The sequence below is a fragment of the Giraffa tippelskirchi genome, chromosome 8, assembly GCF_054371585.1.
Source record: "Giraffa tippelskirchi isolate mGirTip1 chromosome 8, T2T-mGirTip1v1.2.pri, whole genome shotgun sequence".
Taxonomy (NCBI): Eukaryota; Metazoa; Chordata; class Mammalia; order Artiodactyla; family Giraffidae; genus Giraffa; species Giraffa tippelskirchi.
This window is the reverse complement of record NC_137282.1, coordinates 10,386,117-10,404,959: the sequence shown is the minus strand read 5'-3', so window position 1 is coordinate 10,404,959 and position 18,843 is coordinate 10,386,117. Positions and strand designations below refer to the sequence as shown.

General features: G+C 36.7%; 1 protein-coding gene across 50 annotated transcripts in view; it reads right to left on the bottom strand.

Annotated features, from left to right (window-relative positions):
- LOC145518868 (A disintegrin and metallopeptidase domain 3-like) overlaps positions 1 to 18,843 on the bottom strand; it is a 109,213-nt gene that overhangs the window by 84,473 nt on the left and 5,897 nt on the right. For 46 of the 50 annotated variants that reach the window (XR_014063384.1, XR_014063379.1, XR_014063380.1 and 43 more), the window contains 2 exons: positions 17,328 to 17,383; positions 7,766 to 7,844 (listed from right to left, as the gene is read on the bottom strand). Coding sequence is in view for 23 of the 50 variants with exons in the window: in XM_081523954.1 (XP_081380080.1) it covers positions 7,766 to 7,844; positions 17,328 to 17,383 (135 nt within the window). In the remaining 27 variants the exon portion in view is untranslated. The remainder of the gene's footprint in view (positions 1 to 7,765; positions 7,845 to 17,327; positions 17,384 to 18,843) is intronic. The other 4 variants (XM_081523975.1, XM_081523977.1, XM_081523974.1 and 1 more) reach the window with 1 other exon arrangement.

Sequence of the window (18,843 nt, the reverse complement as noted above, 5' to 3'; positions counted from 1 at the left end):
CTTCACTTTCTTCCATAAGCGTGGTGTCATCTGCATATCTGAGGTTATTGATATTTCTCCTGGCAATCTTGATTCCAGCTTGTGCTTCATCCAGTCCAGCATTTCTCATGATGTACTCTGCATATAAGTTAAATAAGCAGGGTGACAATATACAGCCTTGACGTACTCCTTTTTCTATTTGGAACCAGTCTGTTGTTCCATGTCCAGTTCTAACTGTTGCTTCCTGACCTGCATACAGGCTTCTCAAGAGGCAGATCAGGTGATCTGGTATGCCCATCTCTTTCAGAATTTTCCACAGTTTATTGTGATCCACACAGTCAAAGGCTTTGGCATAATCAATGAAGCAGAAACAGATGTTTTTCTGGTACCCTCTTGCTTTTTTGATGATCCAGCGGATGTTGGCAATTTGACCCCTGGTTCCTCTGCCTTTTCTAAAACCAGCTTGAACATCTGGAAGTTCACGGTTCACGTATTGCTGAAGCCTGACTTGGAGAATTTTAAGCATTACTTTACTAGCATGTGAGATGAGTACAATTGTGTAGTAGGTTGAGCATTCTTTGGCATTGCCTTTCTTTGGGATTGGAATGAAAACTGACCTCTTCTGGTCCTGTGACCACTGATGAGTTTTCCATATTTGCTGGCAGATTGAGTGCAGCACTTTCACAGCATCATCTTTTAGGATTTGAAATAGCTCAACTGGAATTCCATCACCTCCACTAGCTTTGTCATTTTAAAATCATCATTTTAAAACTACAGAAATCCAAAGATGTAAGAAAAAATTCCTTAAAGAAGCCAGAAACAGGGAAAATTGCCTATACAAGAACAAAGATAGGACACATGTCAGATTCTCCTCAGAAACCACACAAGCAAGATAGAAGTTGAATGAAATATTTAAAATGTCAGGAGGAAAAAAAATGACCAACCTAGAAATATTTGCTCTATAATACTGTCATTGAAAAGTGATAAAGATATAAAGACTTTGTGAGGCAAACCACAACAGAGGAAATTTACTGCCAGTATGTATGTTTGAAAGAAATGACTTGAGAAATTTCTATACAGAAGGAAAAAACTCGATATAGGTCAAAAAGTTGGATCCACATACAGAAGGCAAACCAATGAAAAAGTAATAGTGATAATAAAATAATAATGTTTACTTTTTGCAATCTTAACTGATATAAGAGCTTCTTAAAATCATAGAACCAATGTATTTGCATATAGTTATATACAGATTATTTATGCTAAATATGTTTCAGACACTCTGCATAAATATTATATACTTGCTTATATAAAGTGAAATGAAAGACAGTACTACACGCTATTTGCTATATGGAAGGGTGTTATTTGACAGTGGACACAGTTAAGCTCAGCAACATCAATTAACTGGATATAATTGATGTTCACAGAATACTTTCTCAAACAACAGTAGAATACATGTTTTCTGAAGTTCATATTCAACGTTCAGCAGGATAGACATTGCAAGCCATAAAACATACATTAACAAACTTAAAATAATAGAAATCATACAATTTCTCTTCTTAGACCATGATGGAATTAAACCGGAAGTCAATAACAGGCAAATGGCTGGAAAAATCCCTTGAAGATTTAAAAAACCCGCTTCTGAGAAACTGCTGCTTCTGCTAAGTCGCTTCAGTCGTGTCCAACTCTGTGCGACCCCATAGACGGCAGCCCACCAGGCTCCGCCATCCTTGGGATTCTCCAGGCAAGAATACTGGAGTGGGTTGCCATTTCCTTCTCCAGTGCATGAACAGGAAAAGTGAAAGTGAAGTCGCTCAGTCATGTCTGACTCTTAGCGACCCCATGGACTACAGCCTACCAGGCTCCTCCGTCCATGGGATTTTCCAGGCAAGGGTACTGGAGTGGGGTGCCATTGCCTTCTCCGTTCTGAGAAACACATGGGTCAAAAAAGAAATCTGAAAATAAGTTTTATTAAAATATTTTTAACTAAATTCAAATGAAAACAGAAATTTTTTAAATTTTGTGGGGTACAGCTAAATATCCTAAAGGGATATCCCTAAATACCTTAAGTGCTTAGAGGAAATTTATATAATCAAATGCATATATGACAAAAAAACAAAGATCTAAAATCAGTAGTTTCCACTTCGGAAACTAGAAAAAAGAAAAGCAAATTAAATCCAAAGTAAGCAACAGGAAAGAAATATTTAGAATTGATAAACCTCTTGCCAGGTGTACTAAGAGAGATACTAATTACTGATATCAGTAGTACAAAAGAAGTATCTTAACTATAGCCTCATGTACATTAAAAGGATAATAAAGGAATGAGATAAACAACTCTATGTCCACCAATTTGAAATCCTGGATAAAATGGTCCAACTATTTGAAACACACCATTTGTCAAACCTCATGTTGGAGGAAATAGACAATCTGAATACGTTTGATTCTATTACATAAGTTGAATAAAATTGGTCACCTGCCAAAGCACAAAGCAGCAGGCAGGCCCAGATGTTGTCACTGTTGAATTCTGCCAAACACTTAAGTAAATCGTATCAAATCTCTACACATTCCTTCAAAATATAGAAATAGAAGAAATACTTCTAATTCATTTTGCTGCTGCTGCTGCTGCTGCTAAGATGCTTCAGTCATGTCCGACTCCATGCAACCCCATAGACAGCAGCCCACCAGGCTCCTCCGTCCCTGGGATTCTCCAGGCAAGAATACTGGAGTGGGTTGCCATTTCCTTCTCCACTAACTCATGCTATGTGGGCCAATATTATACTAAAACCAATACAACAATGAAACTTAAAAAAAAAAAAAAGAGCTACACATTAAAATCTCTCGTGAGCCTATATGCAAAAATTCTCAACAACATATTAGGAAATAAAAACCAACAATAAATGTAAAAATCATAAACCCAAACCAAGTGGGATTTATCCCAGGTATGCAAAGGAGGGTCCACATTCAAAATTCAAGTAATAAAAGCAATTACTACATAGGTTAAAGAGGAAAAATATCAGTAAATTGTGCAATTTTACAGAGTATAAAGTTAACATACGAAAATAATTTGTGTTTGTACAAACTAACAAACTGTCAGAAAGAGAAATTAACAAACAATTCTACTTACAATAGCATCCAAAAGAATAAAATACTTTTGATTAAATTAAACCAAGGAAGAGAAACACCTGTACTCTAAACCTATAGTATACTGATGAAAGAAATTATGACACAATGGAAAGAGATCTAGTGGTCATGGATTGGAGGAATTCTTATGGTTATAATACCCATACCACCTAAAGAAGACTACAGATTCAATGTGATTCCTATTCAATGTCTAATGGCATTTTTCACAGAACCAGAAAAAATGATCCTGAAATTCTTATGTAGCCACAAAAAAAAAAAAAAAAAACCCAAATAGGCAAATAACCTTGATACAGCTGAGGTATCACATTTCCTGATTCAAATGACATTAAGAGGCTATAGCAATCAAAACAATATGATAATGACATTTAAAGTGAAAGTGAAAGTGTTAGTCACTCAGTCCTGTCCAACTCTTTGCGACACCATAGACTGTAGCCCACCAGGCTCCTCTGTCCATGGAATTCCCTAGGCAAGAATACTGGAGTGGGTTGCCATTCCCTTCTCCAGGGGATCTTCCCAACACAGGGATGGGACCCAGATCTCCCACATTGCAGGCAGATTCTTTACCATTTGAGCTACCTGGGAAGGTCCTTGAAGTATTTCACTTGAAGAAGTTAAAAATTCACAACAGTAGGCTATGTTCTATATGTATATCGTCACACCTCAAGCGAAGAGTAAGAAAAGTGTAAGAAGGAAAATCTACTAAAACACTGTAAGTAAATCATGGTATAATTTTTAAACTGTTCAAGTAATTCAGAAGAATGAAACAACAGAAGAAAAAAGAATTAGAAGCACAGAAAAATAGAAAAAAAATGTATCAGAGCAGTGAAAAGCCCAACCATATCAATAATTATTATAAATATAAGTAATCTAAAAACATCAAATAAAATATGGATTCCCAAGGCAAATGGAGGGAAAAAACACACCTTATGACCCACAAAATAGTCTCTGCAGGAAACTCACATCAAACTTAAATCTGTTTTGTGCTTCCAATGATTATATCTTTTAAATTTAATTTTGTTTATATTGGTTGATTTGCAATGTTGTGTTAGTTTCAGGTATACAGCAAAGAGGTTCAGTTATACATGCAAATATTGATAAATATACTATCAGAGTAACTGCACTTAATTATAAAGAAATGTACAAGGGATAGAGAATCACTATGTAATCATAAAAGTATCCACTTATCAAGAAGATGACAATCCTGAAGTTTTAGGCGTCAAATAACAAAACTTCAAAATATTTGAAGCAAACCCTGATATATCTGAAAGAGAATGACAAACACCACAACAGTAAATGAAGAATTCAACACACTCCAATTGGTTATTGCCAGTACTAGACTGTAAATCAACAAAATAGTGCATAGAGTAATAGCATCCATCAAACCGATGGCCATGACATTTATGGACCATTCCACCCAAGAATAATACAATACACATTTTTTTTCAAGTATCCGAGTACATTCACCTACAAATACAATATACTGGATCATGAGGCAAACCTTCACAAATGAAAAACAAATTGAAATTACATAAGCTATATGCCTATATCGAAAATAATCAAACAAAAATTCAACAAACAACAGAAAAAAATTCCAAACCACTTGTAAATTATACACTTTTAAAACATCAGGTCAAACAGAAAGCCTCAGAAGAAATATAAAGGATACATATATTGTTTATTAACATGAAAACATACCGTATTGTTGTGAGACACAACTAAAGCAATGTGAGAGGGAAATTTGAGTACTAAAATGCTTACAATAGAAAGATGAATTGTTTTTCAGCCAGTAGGTCGCATCCGACTCTTTGTGACCCATGAACTGCAGCATGTCAGGTCTCCCTTTCCTTCACTATCTCCCTGAGTTTGCTCAAACTCATGTCTGTTGTTGTAGGTGATGCCATCCAATCATCTCATCCTCTGTTGCCCCCTTCCCCTCTTTCCCTCAATCTTTTCCAGATGAATGATCACCTATGAAGTTTTGTCCTGAACATATTAGAAGAAGAGCAAAATAAACCTGAAGCAAGGTATCAGGGAGAAAAGAAACACAGAAAAAAGCTGTGACATTGACAATAAGATGCTGGGAGAAATATCAATAACCTCAGATATGCAGATGACACCACCCTTATGGCAGAAAGTGAAGAAGAATTAAAGAGCCTCTTGATGAAAGTGAAAGAGGAGAGTGAAGAAGTTGGCTTAAAGCTCAACGTTCAGGAAACTAAGATCATGGCATCTGGTCCCATCACTTCATGGGAAATAGATGGGGAAACAGTGGTAACAGTGTCAGACTTTATTTTTGGGTGCTCCAAAATCACTGCTGATGGTGATTGCAGCCATGAAATGAAAAGACGCTTACTCCTTGGAAGGAAGGTTATGACCAACCTAGATAGCATATTTAAAAGCAGAGACATTATTTTGCCAACAAAGGTCCGTCTAGTCAAAGCTATGGTTTTTCCAGTGGTCATGTATGGATGTGAGAGTTGGACTATAAAGAAAGCTGAGTGCTGAAGAATTGATGGTTTTGAACTGTGGTGTTGGAGAAGACTCTTGAGAGTTCCTTGGACTTCAAGGAGATCCAACCAGTCCATCCTAAAGGAGATCAGTTCTGGGTGTTCATTGGAAGGACTGATGTTGAAGCTGAAACTCCAATACTTTGGCCACCTCATGCGAAGAGTTGACTCATTGGAAAAGACCCTGATGCTGGGAAGGATTGGGGGCGGGAGGAGAAGGGGACGACAGAGGATGAGATGATTGGATGGCATCACCGACTCGATGGACATGGGTTTGGGTAAACTCTGGGAGTTGGTGATGTACAGGGAGGCCTGGCGTGCTGAGATTCATGGGGTCGCAAAGAGTCGGACACGACTGAGCGACTGAACTGAACTGACCTAAAAGAAAATCAAAGCAAGTAACAGTAGGTTTTTTGATATGTGCAATAAATTGAAAAATCTCTAGTAAGACTGACAGTTAAGAGGAGTCACACATCATCAATGTCTGAAATGAACCAACACATCACTAAAGTTCCTGTAAGTCATTAAAAGAATAATAAAGACTATTACAAAATTCCATGCAGAAATGCCACTGAGATGAAACAGACCAATTACTTAAAAAATTATAACCCACCAAAACAACCAAAAAAACAGATAAATAAAATAGCCTATAACTATTAAATAAATTGAATTGCTAATTTAATAGCTCCCAACACACACACACATGTAAAATCCCAAAGCTCAGGGATTTCACTGTAGAATTTTACCAAGTATCTTAAGAATTAACAAGTATTTTATACAATGTCTTCCTGAAAAACAAGAGAATGCATTCCTTTTTGATGTATTTAATGAGACCAGTATTACTCTAATTTAAAAATTAGACAAAGTCACTACCAAAAAAAGAAAATCATAGACCAATGTTTTTCATGAAATTTGACCCCCCAAATTCTCAAGAAATTGTTAGCAAATCAAATCCAGGCATGAATGTAAAATTCATACAACAAGACCAAGTTTGGATTTTTCTAGGTATGAAAGGTATTTTCTAGGTATTGTATCAATATTTGAAAATCAGTCAAAGCAATACACTATCTCAACATCATATGATCATATCAACTAATACAGAAAGACATCTTATACAATTAATTACATTCCCCATCATGGGGCAGAAAAACAAACATATTCTTACCAATCTAGGAACAGTGAATTTCCTTAACTTTGTAAAGACCATATTAAAAAAAAAAACCAAAAAACACCTATATCTAACATTACCCTTAGTGGTGAATGACTGAATACGTTACCCCTACAATTCAGAAAATCCATACTCATAGGAAGTCCTATTTGATTCAATTCTTGTACTATAGTTAAGACATTATTCCCAGTCAGAGGACCAAGTTCAAAGTGAGACTCACCCTCTTTGCTTTCTGTCAGAGGAAGAATCCCTGATTTTTCTTTTAATTGTTAAATGTCTGAAACCAAGTGTCTCACGAATTCTGTCCTACTTTCTACTTGCAGATGGTGAGAAAGAGAAATGTTGTACCAGTTATCATATTTTAAATATCATTCTTTCTGAATTGTAGCATAGCAACAGAATTTGAATAAACACTTGCATTCGTATCTTCTCCATCATCTATTCTGGCAAAATACATATCTTAGACTAAAGCTAACTTCTTCATATTCTTTTAAACATTTTTTGACTCTTATTTGCATTGGGAAATATAATTCAAATTCCTGTAGTTTTCATGTAAACATATTAGGATTTAGTACTGAATATACTATTGCAGCTTTATTTTTCTGTGCTCTTTCTGTGAAGTGGTTTCCACTGTTCCCTCCACTGCTCACCTCCTAGGACACTTTCTTCAAAACTTCGCCCTGTATTTAGAGGCTTCTCAGTTCCTTTTCCCACTTTTTTCTCCTCTCAAATTCCTACAACTACTTTCAGAGAATGTAAATGACCTTTTCAATTAAGTGATTTCTGAGTTTCAAATTCTAAAATGCTCATTCTAGTCAACATGTTTTCATAGCAACTGCCACATTATGTTTGGGTTTGTGATCAGTCTGGTTGCCCAACAATCTGGCTGAGCATAAGGCGGGCTCATTCTTCCCACCAACGATGCCTTTATCACAAAAGCATAAAAATCTACAAAACATAAAGTAAAACTTACCTTTGTAAATGAAGAATCTGGATATAACATCCCTGATTTGTTGTATGAATACACCAGGAAATTAGCATCTAAAAATGACCTAATTCAACCAAAATGATAAACTTTGTCTTAATAACAGCATTAATAAAAGTAACTTCCAGAGTTATGAAATTAAACAAAAAAACTTTACTTTCCACTTTATAAGCTTAAATATGCAAAGATTAAATGGGTTCCTTGGACTGCAAGAAGATCAAACCAGTCAATCCTAAAGGAAATCAGTCCTGAATATTCACTGGAAGGACTGGTGCTGAAGCTGAAGCTCCAATACTTTGGCCACCTGATGCGAAGAACAGATTCATTGGAAAAGACCCTGATGCTGGGAAAGACTGAAGGCAGGAGGAGAAGCGGGTGACAGAGGATAAGATGGTTGGATGGCATAAGTTTGAGTAAGTTCTGGTAGTTGATGATGGACAGGGAGGCCAGGTGTGCTGCAGTCCATGGGGTCGCAAAGAGTCAGACAAGACTGAGGGACTGAACTGAACTGAAGTGGGTTCATCTCCCCATTGTCTACCTTTCCTTCTGATAGCATATTATGTATATAAGAGAAAACAAGAACCAGAATGACCAGATACAGGTGTGGGCACTGTAATGACACAGACTGATGTCTAATAAAATCCAGGACTTCTGATTCCCAAAGCAAAGTTTTTATAGACTCAACCATCTATACATATCATGGCATAAATCCTTTTGTTATAATTTGCTAATAAGCAGCCACAGGTTGATAAATAACAAAAAATTCATGCTTATTTCATTAAGTTTTTTCATAACTTATCCTAGGCTAAAAAACAACCTCCAAATTCCTAGTGCTTTAAAATTAAAACAAATGTTGTTTCCAAGGTTACTGCAGATTCAACTCCACAATGCCTTCCTTCTGGAACCTAGGAAAAGGCATGGTCCCTCTATGGAAACTGCTTCTCTTGAAGCGGTAGGAGAAAAATTGTAGAACCACACAATACATCTCAAAGTCTTTGTTTAGAAGAAGGATTCTAGTCTTTGGCTCAAATATCATATGTTATTTCTATATATAAATGTGATATAAATGGAGTATCAAGCTATAATCTTCTTACAAGGTGGATGTTGATTATCTTGGAACAATCTAACATATTTATGGCAGGGATGAGATAGTGTGGGACCTGAACTCTTTACTGGAGTGCTTGACCTGGACAAATGTCTCCTGGAGTAACAAATGATAAAGGAACTACAAAGGACTAAAAATAACTGCCTGCATGAGCAGTCTGGGCAAGTATGAACAAGAAGACACAAAAAGGCCACAAAGTGATACTACTTCTGAGGTGCCAGGAGAAAAAGCAAGGCACTGTGCATGAAGCTTGTACACAGCACCCCCAAGGGAACCTGCAGACTGGTGCAGCGAACCCAGTTCTGACTCCATGTTGCAACTGTTTCTTTGACTTGCTTTTCATTGCTTTTGTTACTATAATTGAAAGGCCTGCCTCAGGGAATCCCGAGCCTTTGCCTGACTGTAAACTGAAGTGCCTTTCTTCAGAACCACGTGATGTAGATGGCAGGAAGGAAGAAATTAACACATCCTCTGCCTGAGACTTGGCATTCTAGGAGATGTTTGCAAGATTCAAGGTCTTTTTACTTTGCCACCTCACCTCCTCCCATCTCTGATCTATAAAAGAATCTGGCATCCAGACTCCAATAACACAGTTATTTTGGGGTGCTAGCCTGCCATCTTCTTGGTCAGCTCACTCCCGAATAAAGTCTCTTCCTTGCCTCAATCCCTCATCTCTCGGATTCCTGCGGTGAGCAGATCGGGCTTGGACCACCAATGCACCCTGACTTTCACCTCACATAAGGAACCAGCCTGCCCTCCTCAGAGAGTGAGCAAGGGAACCTCTTACTTGTTTTCACTCCCTCCTGCTGCAGCATGAGTCTCAACAAAGGCTTGCCTGAATTCCTGGCCACTTAACAATTTCTACTGACTAGAGTCCAAGGACCTTACATTTCTCAAGGATTCCAAACATCAAGAAGCCTCTGAACACCAGGATAGAGAGAAACTAAAGCATTAACAGTGCTTTCTTCATCACTACTTTTCTATTCATATCTGCTTTATTTGCTTTCATTCTTTTTAAGAAAAAGTTTTGTGAAGTAAAGTTAATTTGTAATGATGTCTAAGGCAAAGATTCATATATATTATATATATATATATATATAATATATATACACACATATATGTATACTGAAATGATATACTATGTATAACTTTATATATCAGTATATATAATGATTCAAGAATCTGAATTGCCCAGATGGGTTTAGGTGAAAGCATCTAGAACATGAATTCTGGAACAAGGACAGAGCCACATTTTATAACTGTAAGTGTTTAAATGGAGGTGGTAGAGTGGGAATCCAACAGTATTTCCTGGGAAAAAGAAATTAGAGGTAAAACTTTCACAGATATTTGACAAGAATTATTAAAATGAGAAAAAATTAGTTTGTAAGTTTATTCATCCTAGACGCTTTACCAAAACCACATCTTTTGTTTTTTTTATATGAAACAACACACCAATCTGCCTTTATCAGTGATATAAGGAAAATCAGGCTTCCTTGGTAACTCAGATGAAAGAATCTGCCTGCAATGCAGGAGGCCTGGGTTCAGTCCTTGGGTTGGAAAGACCCCCTGGAGGAGGGCATGGCAACCCACTCCAGTCTTCTTGCCTGGAGAATCCCATGGACAGAGGAGCCTGCTGGGCTATTGTTCATGGAGTCGCAAAGAGTCAGACATGACTGAGACACTAAGCACATAAGGGAAACACAAGTGAGAACTGAAACAAAAACAACGTCCAACAAAAGGAAACTGGAAACAAATCAAAGGCAAAATTTAAAAGCTAGCTTCTAATGAAGTAGCATTGATGGACAAGAACAATTTTAGGTTCAAGAAAAATTAATAAGCTTTCCAAGGAGACCATCTGGAGAGAGAAAAAAAAAAAATACATGACATGTGAGTGCTACGTCCCTTAAGTTGTGTTCAACTCTTTGTGACTCTATGGACTATAGCCCACCAGTTTCCTCTGTCCATGAGATTTTGAAAGTAACATTACTTCAGTGGGCTGCCAAGCCTTCCTCCAGGGAACAGTCCCAAATCAGAGATCAAATCCACATCTCTTATGTCTCCTGCACTGGCAGACAGTTAATATTAAGGAATCGAATAAACGTACCCAAGAAAATTTGCTTACTGTAACCATAATTAAAGGTCTAGCCAATAAAGAGGAAAAATGCTGGCAGAAGGCACATCAAAAATAAAGATTTGATCATAGTTATAGAATATGATATAGAGCAGAGAAATAAGATGCAGGATGAAAGCATAGATTCCCCATGGAAGAAAATAGGGTATGTGGGCTGAAAATTAAAAAGAAAACATTAAGGGACTTTGGATATTTCAGGGAGTATTAATGTAATATACAGACACATACACAGAAACTCATACTCACTCATACAAATAAAACATACTGGAACACTTAAAATAGACTGTATCAAATTACAAAAATTTATAGAAAAGAAATGTGACTCACAAATTCTACATGTTGCCAAAATGTTATTCAATTATGAGAACAAAAAGACATCCACACATCTGCGATTAAGGAAGCATGCTATCTGCATATTCCTTCTGAAGAAAATAATCTAACGAATATAACTAGAAAACATTCTAACTAAATAATACCTGAGTCAGCAGAAAACTGCAATAAAAAATGCTTCAAAAAAGTAGGAAAATGCAAATAGAGTTGATAAAGAAACTGAAAGCAGTGCGTTTACATCTCAAATGGCAAGAAATTTTTAAAAATATAGGATGTTATGGTATCACTTTAGGATCTGAGAGACACAAGAGAAGAACATGAGAACCTATGAGAAAAAATATGAATGTAAGGATTATTTGAAAATTCTTCTTTATAGCAATAAATCCCCAAAACATAGGAAGAAAACATCAATATTCAACATGCTATTTTCACAACTATAGAAGAGATAAAGTGGTAATAGCCACAGAAAACAAAACTTCTCACAAATTGATGATGGAGCAAAAAGTAGAAAAACAGAAAGTTAAAGCCATATATAGAATATAAATAACTCCAAACTAATGAATAAAAGACAATACTTTGGCCACCTGATGCGAAGAGCTGACTCATTAGAAAAGACCCTGATGCTGGGAAGGATTGCAGGCAGGAGAAGATGATGACAGAGGATGAGATGCTTAGATGGCATCACTGACTCAATGGAAATGAGTTTGGAGAAACTCCGGGAGTTGGTGATGGACAGGGAGGCCTGGTGTGCTGTGGTTCATGGGATCGCAAAGAGTTGGACACAACTGAGTGACTGAACTGAACTGGATTGATTGAATGAATAAAAACTAATTACTCTAAAATCTTAAGGGAAGCAAGTCAATGAGAACTGTACATTTTCACTTGGAAAGACATTACATGTTATTAATAACCAGAGAAATGCATATTAAAGCAACAATAAAATTGCATTTGTTATCCACTAATTAAAAAAATGAGTGAATATATGCATTTGGTTGAGAATGTAGAAAACAAATATCCTTTAATTTATTGTCATAAAAATTGGTTATAAAGGTTTTGAAGAAAAAAAAAACTGGCAGTATATAACACTTAAAAATTCTCTTATTTATAATCCAATAGCTACACTGAGGCCTGGGAAGTCATGTCCAAGGATGTCAACTAGAAAGCTTTCTTGCTATAAATAAGGGAGGATAAATAATTTATGAGATATATTAATTTGATGGCTACATATGCATTAAAAATTATTTTGCATACATCAATATGAATGAATCTCAACAAATGATATTATGCACAATGTTGCATTATGAACAACTACAACCACATACAGTAAAACAATATGTACCTACTGCTCACACTTTTGGGTCATGTGCCAGTAGCCATGACAACTCTGCTAACTGGCCAGGCTTGCTCAGTGGTACAGGATTCAGCTGAATACTGGCTGATGCAGGGATAAACAGAACACCTTGGCTATGATCCACATGTCTTTAATCTTTCAGCAAGCTTAGCCAAAACATATTCTCATGGGGGTGACAGGTAAAGATGGAGAGCAGAAAACCATGAGAGCCTTTTTAAGCCTCTGTTGAAATCAATTCACCCAACATCACTTTGGCAAAAGTAAGTGTGCAGTAGTGCTCAGTCACTCACTTATGTCCAACTCTGAAACCCCATGAACTCTAATCCACCAGACTCCTGTGTCCATGCTATTTTCCAGGCAAGAATACTGGAATGGGTTGCCATTGCCTCCTCCAGGGTATCTTCCCCACTTGGGAACTGAACGTGAGTCTCTTGCATCTCCTGCTTTGGCAGGAGGACTTTTTACCACTGAGCCACCTGGGAAGGCCCCATCAAAATAGTCTCAAACTTGGCTGGTAATTTGCCAGACCCCCAAGGTAAAATCCCCTTCATGGATTACAGCCTTGCTGTGGCAGAGACACGTGTGTCACTATATGAAGCTATGAACCATGCTGTGAAGGGACACCCAAGACGGATGAGTCACAGTGAAGAGTTCTGACAAAATGTGGTACACTGGAGAAGGAAATGGGAATCTACTCCAGTATTCTTGCCTGGAAAACCCCACAGATCATATGAAAAAGGCAAAAAGATATGACACTGGAAGATGAGCCCCTCAGGTTGAAGGTATCCAATATGCTACTCAGGAAGAGTGGAGGGCAATTAATAATAACTACAGTAAGAAAGAAGCCGTTGGGCCAAAGCAGGAACAAAGCCAAGCTGTGGACATGTCTGGTGGTGAAAGTCCAATACTGTAAAGAACAATATTGCATAGGAATCTGGAATGTTAGGTCCATGAATCAAGGTAAACTGGAAGTGGTCAAGCAAGAGATGGTAAGATTGAACATCAACATCTTAGGAATCAGTGAACCAAAATGGATGGGAATGGGCGTATTTAATGCAGATGACCATTATATCTACTCTTTTGGGCAAGAATCCCTTAGAAGAAATGGAGTAGCCCTCATAGTCAACAAAAGAGTTCAAAATGCAGTAATTGGGTCAATCTCAAAAATGACAGAATGATCTCAGTTCGTTTCTAAGGCAAACCATTCAACATCACAGTAACCCAAGTCTACACCCCAATGGCTGATGTTAAAGATGGTGAAGTTGACTGGTCCTATGAAGACCTAGGACACCTTCTAGAACTAAAATAAGAAGAAGATGCCCTTTTCATCATAGGGGATTAGAAGGCAAAAGAAGGAAGTCAAGAGAAACCTGGAATAACAGACATGTTTGGCTTTGAAGTACAAAATGAAAGCGGGCAAAGGCTAACAGAGTCTTGTCAAGAGAACACACTGGTCACAGCAAACAGTCTTTCCAAACAATCCAGTGGACCAGTCTACCCATGGTCATCAACAGATGGTCAATACTGAAATCAGATTGATTATGTTCTTTGTTGCCAAAGATGGAGAAGCTGTATACAGTCAGTAAAAACAAAACCTGGAGCTGACTGTGGCACAGATCATGAGCTCCTTATTGCAAAATTCAGATTAAAGTTGAAGACAGCAAGGAAAACCACCAGGCCATTCAGGTATGATCTAAATCAATCCCTTATGAGTATACAGTAGAGGTGACAAATAGATTCGAGGGATTAGACCTGGTAGAAGAGTGCCTGAAGAACTATGGATGGAAGTTTGTAACACTCTATAGGAGAAAATGACCAAAACCACCCCAAAGAAGAAGAAATGCAAGAGGGCAAAGTGGTTGTCTAAGGAGGTGCTAAAAATAGCTGGGGAAAGAAGATAAATAAAAGGCAAGGGAGAAAGGGAAAGATATACTCAACTACAGAGTTCCAGGTAATAGCAAGGAGAGATAAGAAAGATTTCTGAAACGAACAATGAAAAGAAAACAGAGAAAAACAATAGAAAGGGAAAGAATAAAGATCTCTTCAAGAAAACTAGAGATAACAAGGAAATATTTCAAGTAAAGATGGGCCTGATAAAGGACAGAAACACTGAAGATCTAACTGAAGCAAAAGATATTAAGAAGAGGTGGCAAGAATATGCAGAGGAACTATATCAGAAAGGATTTAATGACCCAAAAAACCACGATGGTGTGCTTACTCACCTAGAGCCAGACATGCTGGGATGTGAAATCAAGTGGGCCTTAGGACAAAGGCCCACTGTTATGAACAAAGTTAATGGAAGTAACAGAATTCCAGCTGAATGATTCAAAATCCTAAAAGATGATGCTGTTAGAGTGCTGCACTCAGTAAATCAGCAAATTTAGAAAACCCAGCAGTGGCCACAAAAGTGGAAAATGTCCGTTTTCATTCCAACCTCAAAAGAGGGCAATGCCAAAGAATGCTCAAACGACCTTATCATTGTGCTAATTTTACATGCTGGCAAGATTACGCTCAAAATCCTTCAAGTCAGACTTCAGCAGTATATGAACCATCTAATTCCAGATGTACAAGCTGGGTTTAGCAGCAGTAGAGGAACCAGAGATCAAATTTCCAACGTTCGTTGGATCATGAAAAAAGCAAGGGAGAAACAGAAAAACATGTACTTCTTCCTCAACTATGCTAAAGCATTTGACTATGGATCACAACAAATTGTGGAAAATTCTCAAATAAATGCTTGTACCAGACCACCTTACCTCTCTTCTGAGAAACCTATATGTAGGTCAAGAACCAACAGTTAGAATCAGACATGGAATTGACTGGTTAAAATAGGGAAAGGAGTAAGAGGTTGTATATTGTCACCCTGCTTATTAAACTTAAAGTTTAATGATGGGTTGGATGAAGTACAAGCTGGAATGAAGATTGTTGGAGAAATAACCACCTGAGATGTGCAGATGATACCATTCTAATTGCAGAAAGTGAAGAGGAACTAAAGAGCCTCTTGATGAGAGTGAAAGAGGAGAGTGAAAGAGGAGAGTGAAAAAGCTGGCTTAAAATTCAACATTAAAAAAACTAAGATCATAGCTTCTGGTCCCCTCACTTCATAGCAAATAGATGTGGAAAAAGCAAAAGCAGTGACAGATTTTATTTTCTAGGTCTCCATAATCACTGAAGACAGTGACTGCAGCCATGAAATTAAAAGACACTTGCTTCTTCGAAGTAAAGCTATGACAAACATAGACAGTGTACTAGAAAGCAGAGATATCACTTCACCAACAAAGTCAAAGTCATGGTTTTTCCAGTAGTCATGTACAGATTTGAGAACAGGCCCATAAGAAGGCTGAGTGCTGGGGAACTGATGCCTTGAACTGTGGTTCTGGAGAAGACGAGAGTCCTGTGGACTGCAAGGAGATCAAACCAGTCAATCCTAAAGGCAATCAAACCTGAAGAATCAATGGAAGGACTGATGCCGAAGCTGAAGCTCCAATACTTTGACCAGCTGGTGTGAAGAATCTGCTCATTGGAAAGACATTGATGCTGGGAAAGATTGAAGGCAAAAGAAGATGAAGGTGATGGAAGATGAGATGGTTAGATAGCATCACTGAATCAGTGGACATGAATTTGAGCAAACTCTGGGAGATAATGGAGGATAGGAGAGCCTGGCATGCTACAGTTCACGAGGTACCAAAGAGTCATACATAACTCAGCAACATACACATTGCTAGAAATGCACTTGGAAAATGGTACATGCTCAGTAAATGTCAGTTACTGTTGTTCTTGTCAGTATTATTATTATTGTTAAGACTATTTTTAGCATTCACCCTCTTGATCCAGAAGTCCATTAATTGATATCAAGTCTGTTATGTAACAAAATCTGTATCATATAAAAATACATGGATGAGGATGCTTCTTGTCAGAGTCTATAGTAACAATCCCTGGAAATAACCTCATTACCCATCAATACTATATACCATGCAATCTCACTACTACAAATGAGTGAAAATATACATACAGAGAAAGAAAATATGCGCTGTTATTAAATAAGACACTTGCAGAAGACAATTTGTATTTGAGCAAAGAAATCCTTTTTTGGGTAGGTTTCCGCATGTTTTATTTCAGGCAAAGATGAAATTTAGATTAGAAAGTCATGGAGTGACACACAGAGGTTATTGATGTTGGTTTCCTCACAGAATGAAAGCAGAAATCTGAAGACATTAAAAGTATATACTATAACAAAATGAGACAAACTGAGAGTGTAACATCAAACAAAATGCATAAAGTCACATAATTATGTAAAAAGACATGACACAAACAAACTGAATTATGGGCTGATAACATTAGTTCATTTACAATTGCAATTGTAATTAAATGTAAGGAGTTACATAAAATGACATTCATGTATTTCATATGCTCTAATATTTATATCATTATAGTTGAATCTGAATATTAGACTTAAAATCTAATGATAATGACTCAAAAGTCTCATCTGACATGAATCACCAAGTAGACTTAACATGTTAAATAAAATACTCATGCCTTTTAATGCTGAGGCTCTAAATGTAGACTCAGTTATAGGAAGCCATTAAAAACTTAAGAAACTAAAAACAAGTCTATGAAAAGAAGAATGGCCACTTACTGTTTTTCAAGTGGAATAGTGTATGTTTTCTTGTCAATTTGGATGGAATAGGTGACCTATGGCAAAGGATTCAGAGAAAAAGTAATTATTAGATATTTCAAATCTCTGAAACAAAAGTCCTAATTTTAAAAAATATGTACTCTTTCATATAAACAGGGATGATATCATGTATCAAAATTATATATACTGGAGAAGGAAATGGCAATCAACTCTAGTATTCTTGTCTGCGAAATCACATGGACAGAGGAACCTGGCAAGCTACAGTCCATGGAGTCTCAAAACAGTCAGAAATGCCTAAGAGACTAAAAACAACACAAACAAACTATATATCTCCACTTCTACAGAGATATACTATTACAGTTATCTTTCTTCAATCTTGGAACATGTGAGAGAATTAAGCATAATCAAAGTTACATAAAATCTAGGATTATAAATCTACTGCAAATGTAAGAGCATTAGGTATTAGCATTAAAGTCTCATAAACAAATTTTTACTTCAAATGGTTACATTTAGAAATGTTGAGTAAACTTTGAAGAAATCTGAGTTTTCTGATCTTTCCTTACTTTGCAGTTTCCAGAGAAAATAAATGGAAAATTAAAGGATATAAAGCAAGTTCCCTTGTAAGATAAAATTAAAATTAGACTAAAATCTGATGTTCACCTACAGGCACCATTCAGAAAGCTAAAAGGCCGTTCTTCTACTAAAGGATGATACCTGGAATTCATATCCTATTGGCCAGTCCACCTTTGCGTGTGTCTCTCTTCTAACAGTACATCTCTTCCTTCTCCTTTTCATTTTCCTTAGTCTGTCTCACCAAATGTTCTGTTTTACAGTCTTCTCAGATATCAACTTTTTGACATTGGAAATCTGAGCTACTTCACTTTATTTATTTTTTCATTAATTCTACCTCTTCCTTTAAGCAGAATCTTTAAGAATTTTAAGGTTACAGTTATTTTTCTAATTTTAAATTTCCAACCATTTTTTGTCACCTATTTATTTATGGATAAGAGTATATTATGCTACTATATGAACTACAGAGCATGACTGAAGTTTTTCTTTGTAATTTTTTCATTCTCATTGTTTATTATTTAATATTAATTACAATTTGTGATCTCTTCATCAACCCATAAGCCATGTACAGGTATATTTTTTTATTTACAAATACATTTCTCAGTCTTTTTGTGAAATTTTAACCTAACTGTACTGTTCCCAGATAATGAGTGCTATACTATCCCTATATGTCTTTCATTTATTTATTTATTTTTCCTTGCTATGGTAATTTCATTAAATGACATCATATATTCTTGAAAAGTATAAGAAATATTCTTCAGAAGCATTATTTACAATGGAGACAGAGCATACGTGCAGCTTGATGAGAAAAGTTCTGTTTCTGGAGATAGTGACAAGTTTGGATGTTTCTGACTCTTGGCTAAAACAAGGGCATTGACTTAAAATGAATGCAGTTTACAGTACAACCCCTCCCCTGCCAAGGTTAGCTTCTGTTGTGTTTCGCTAA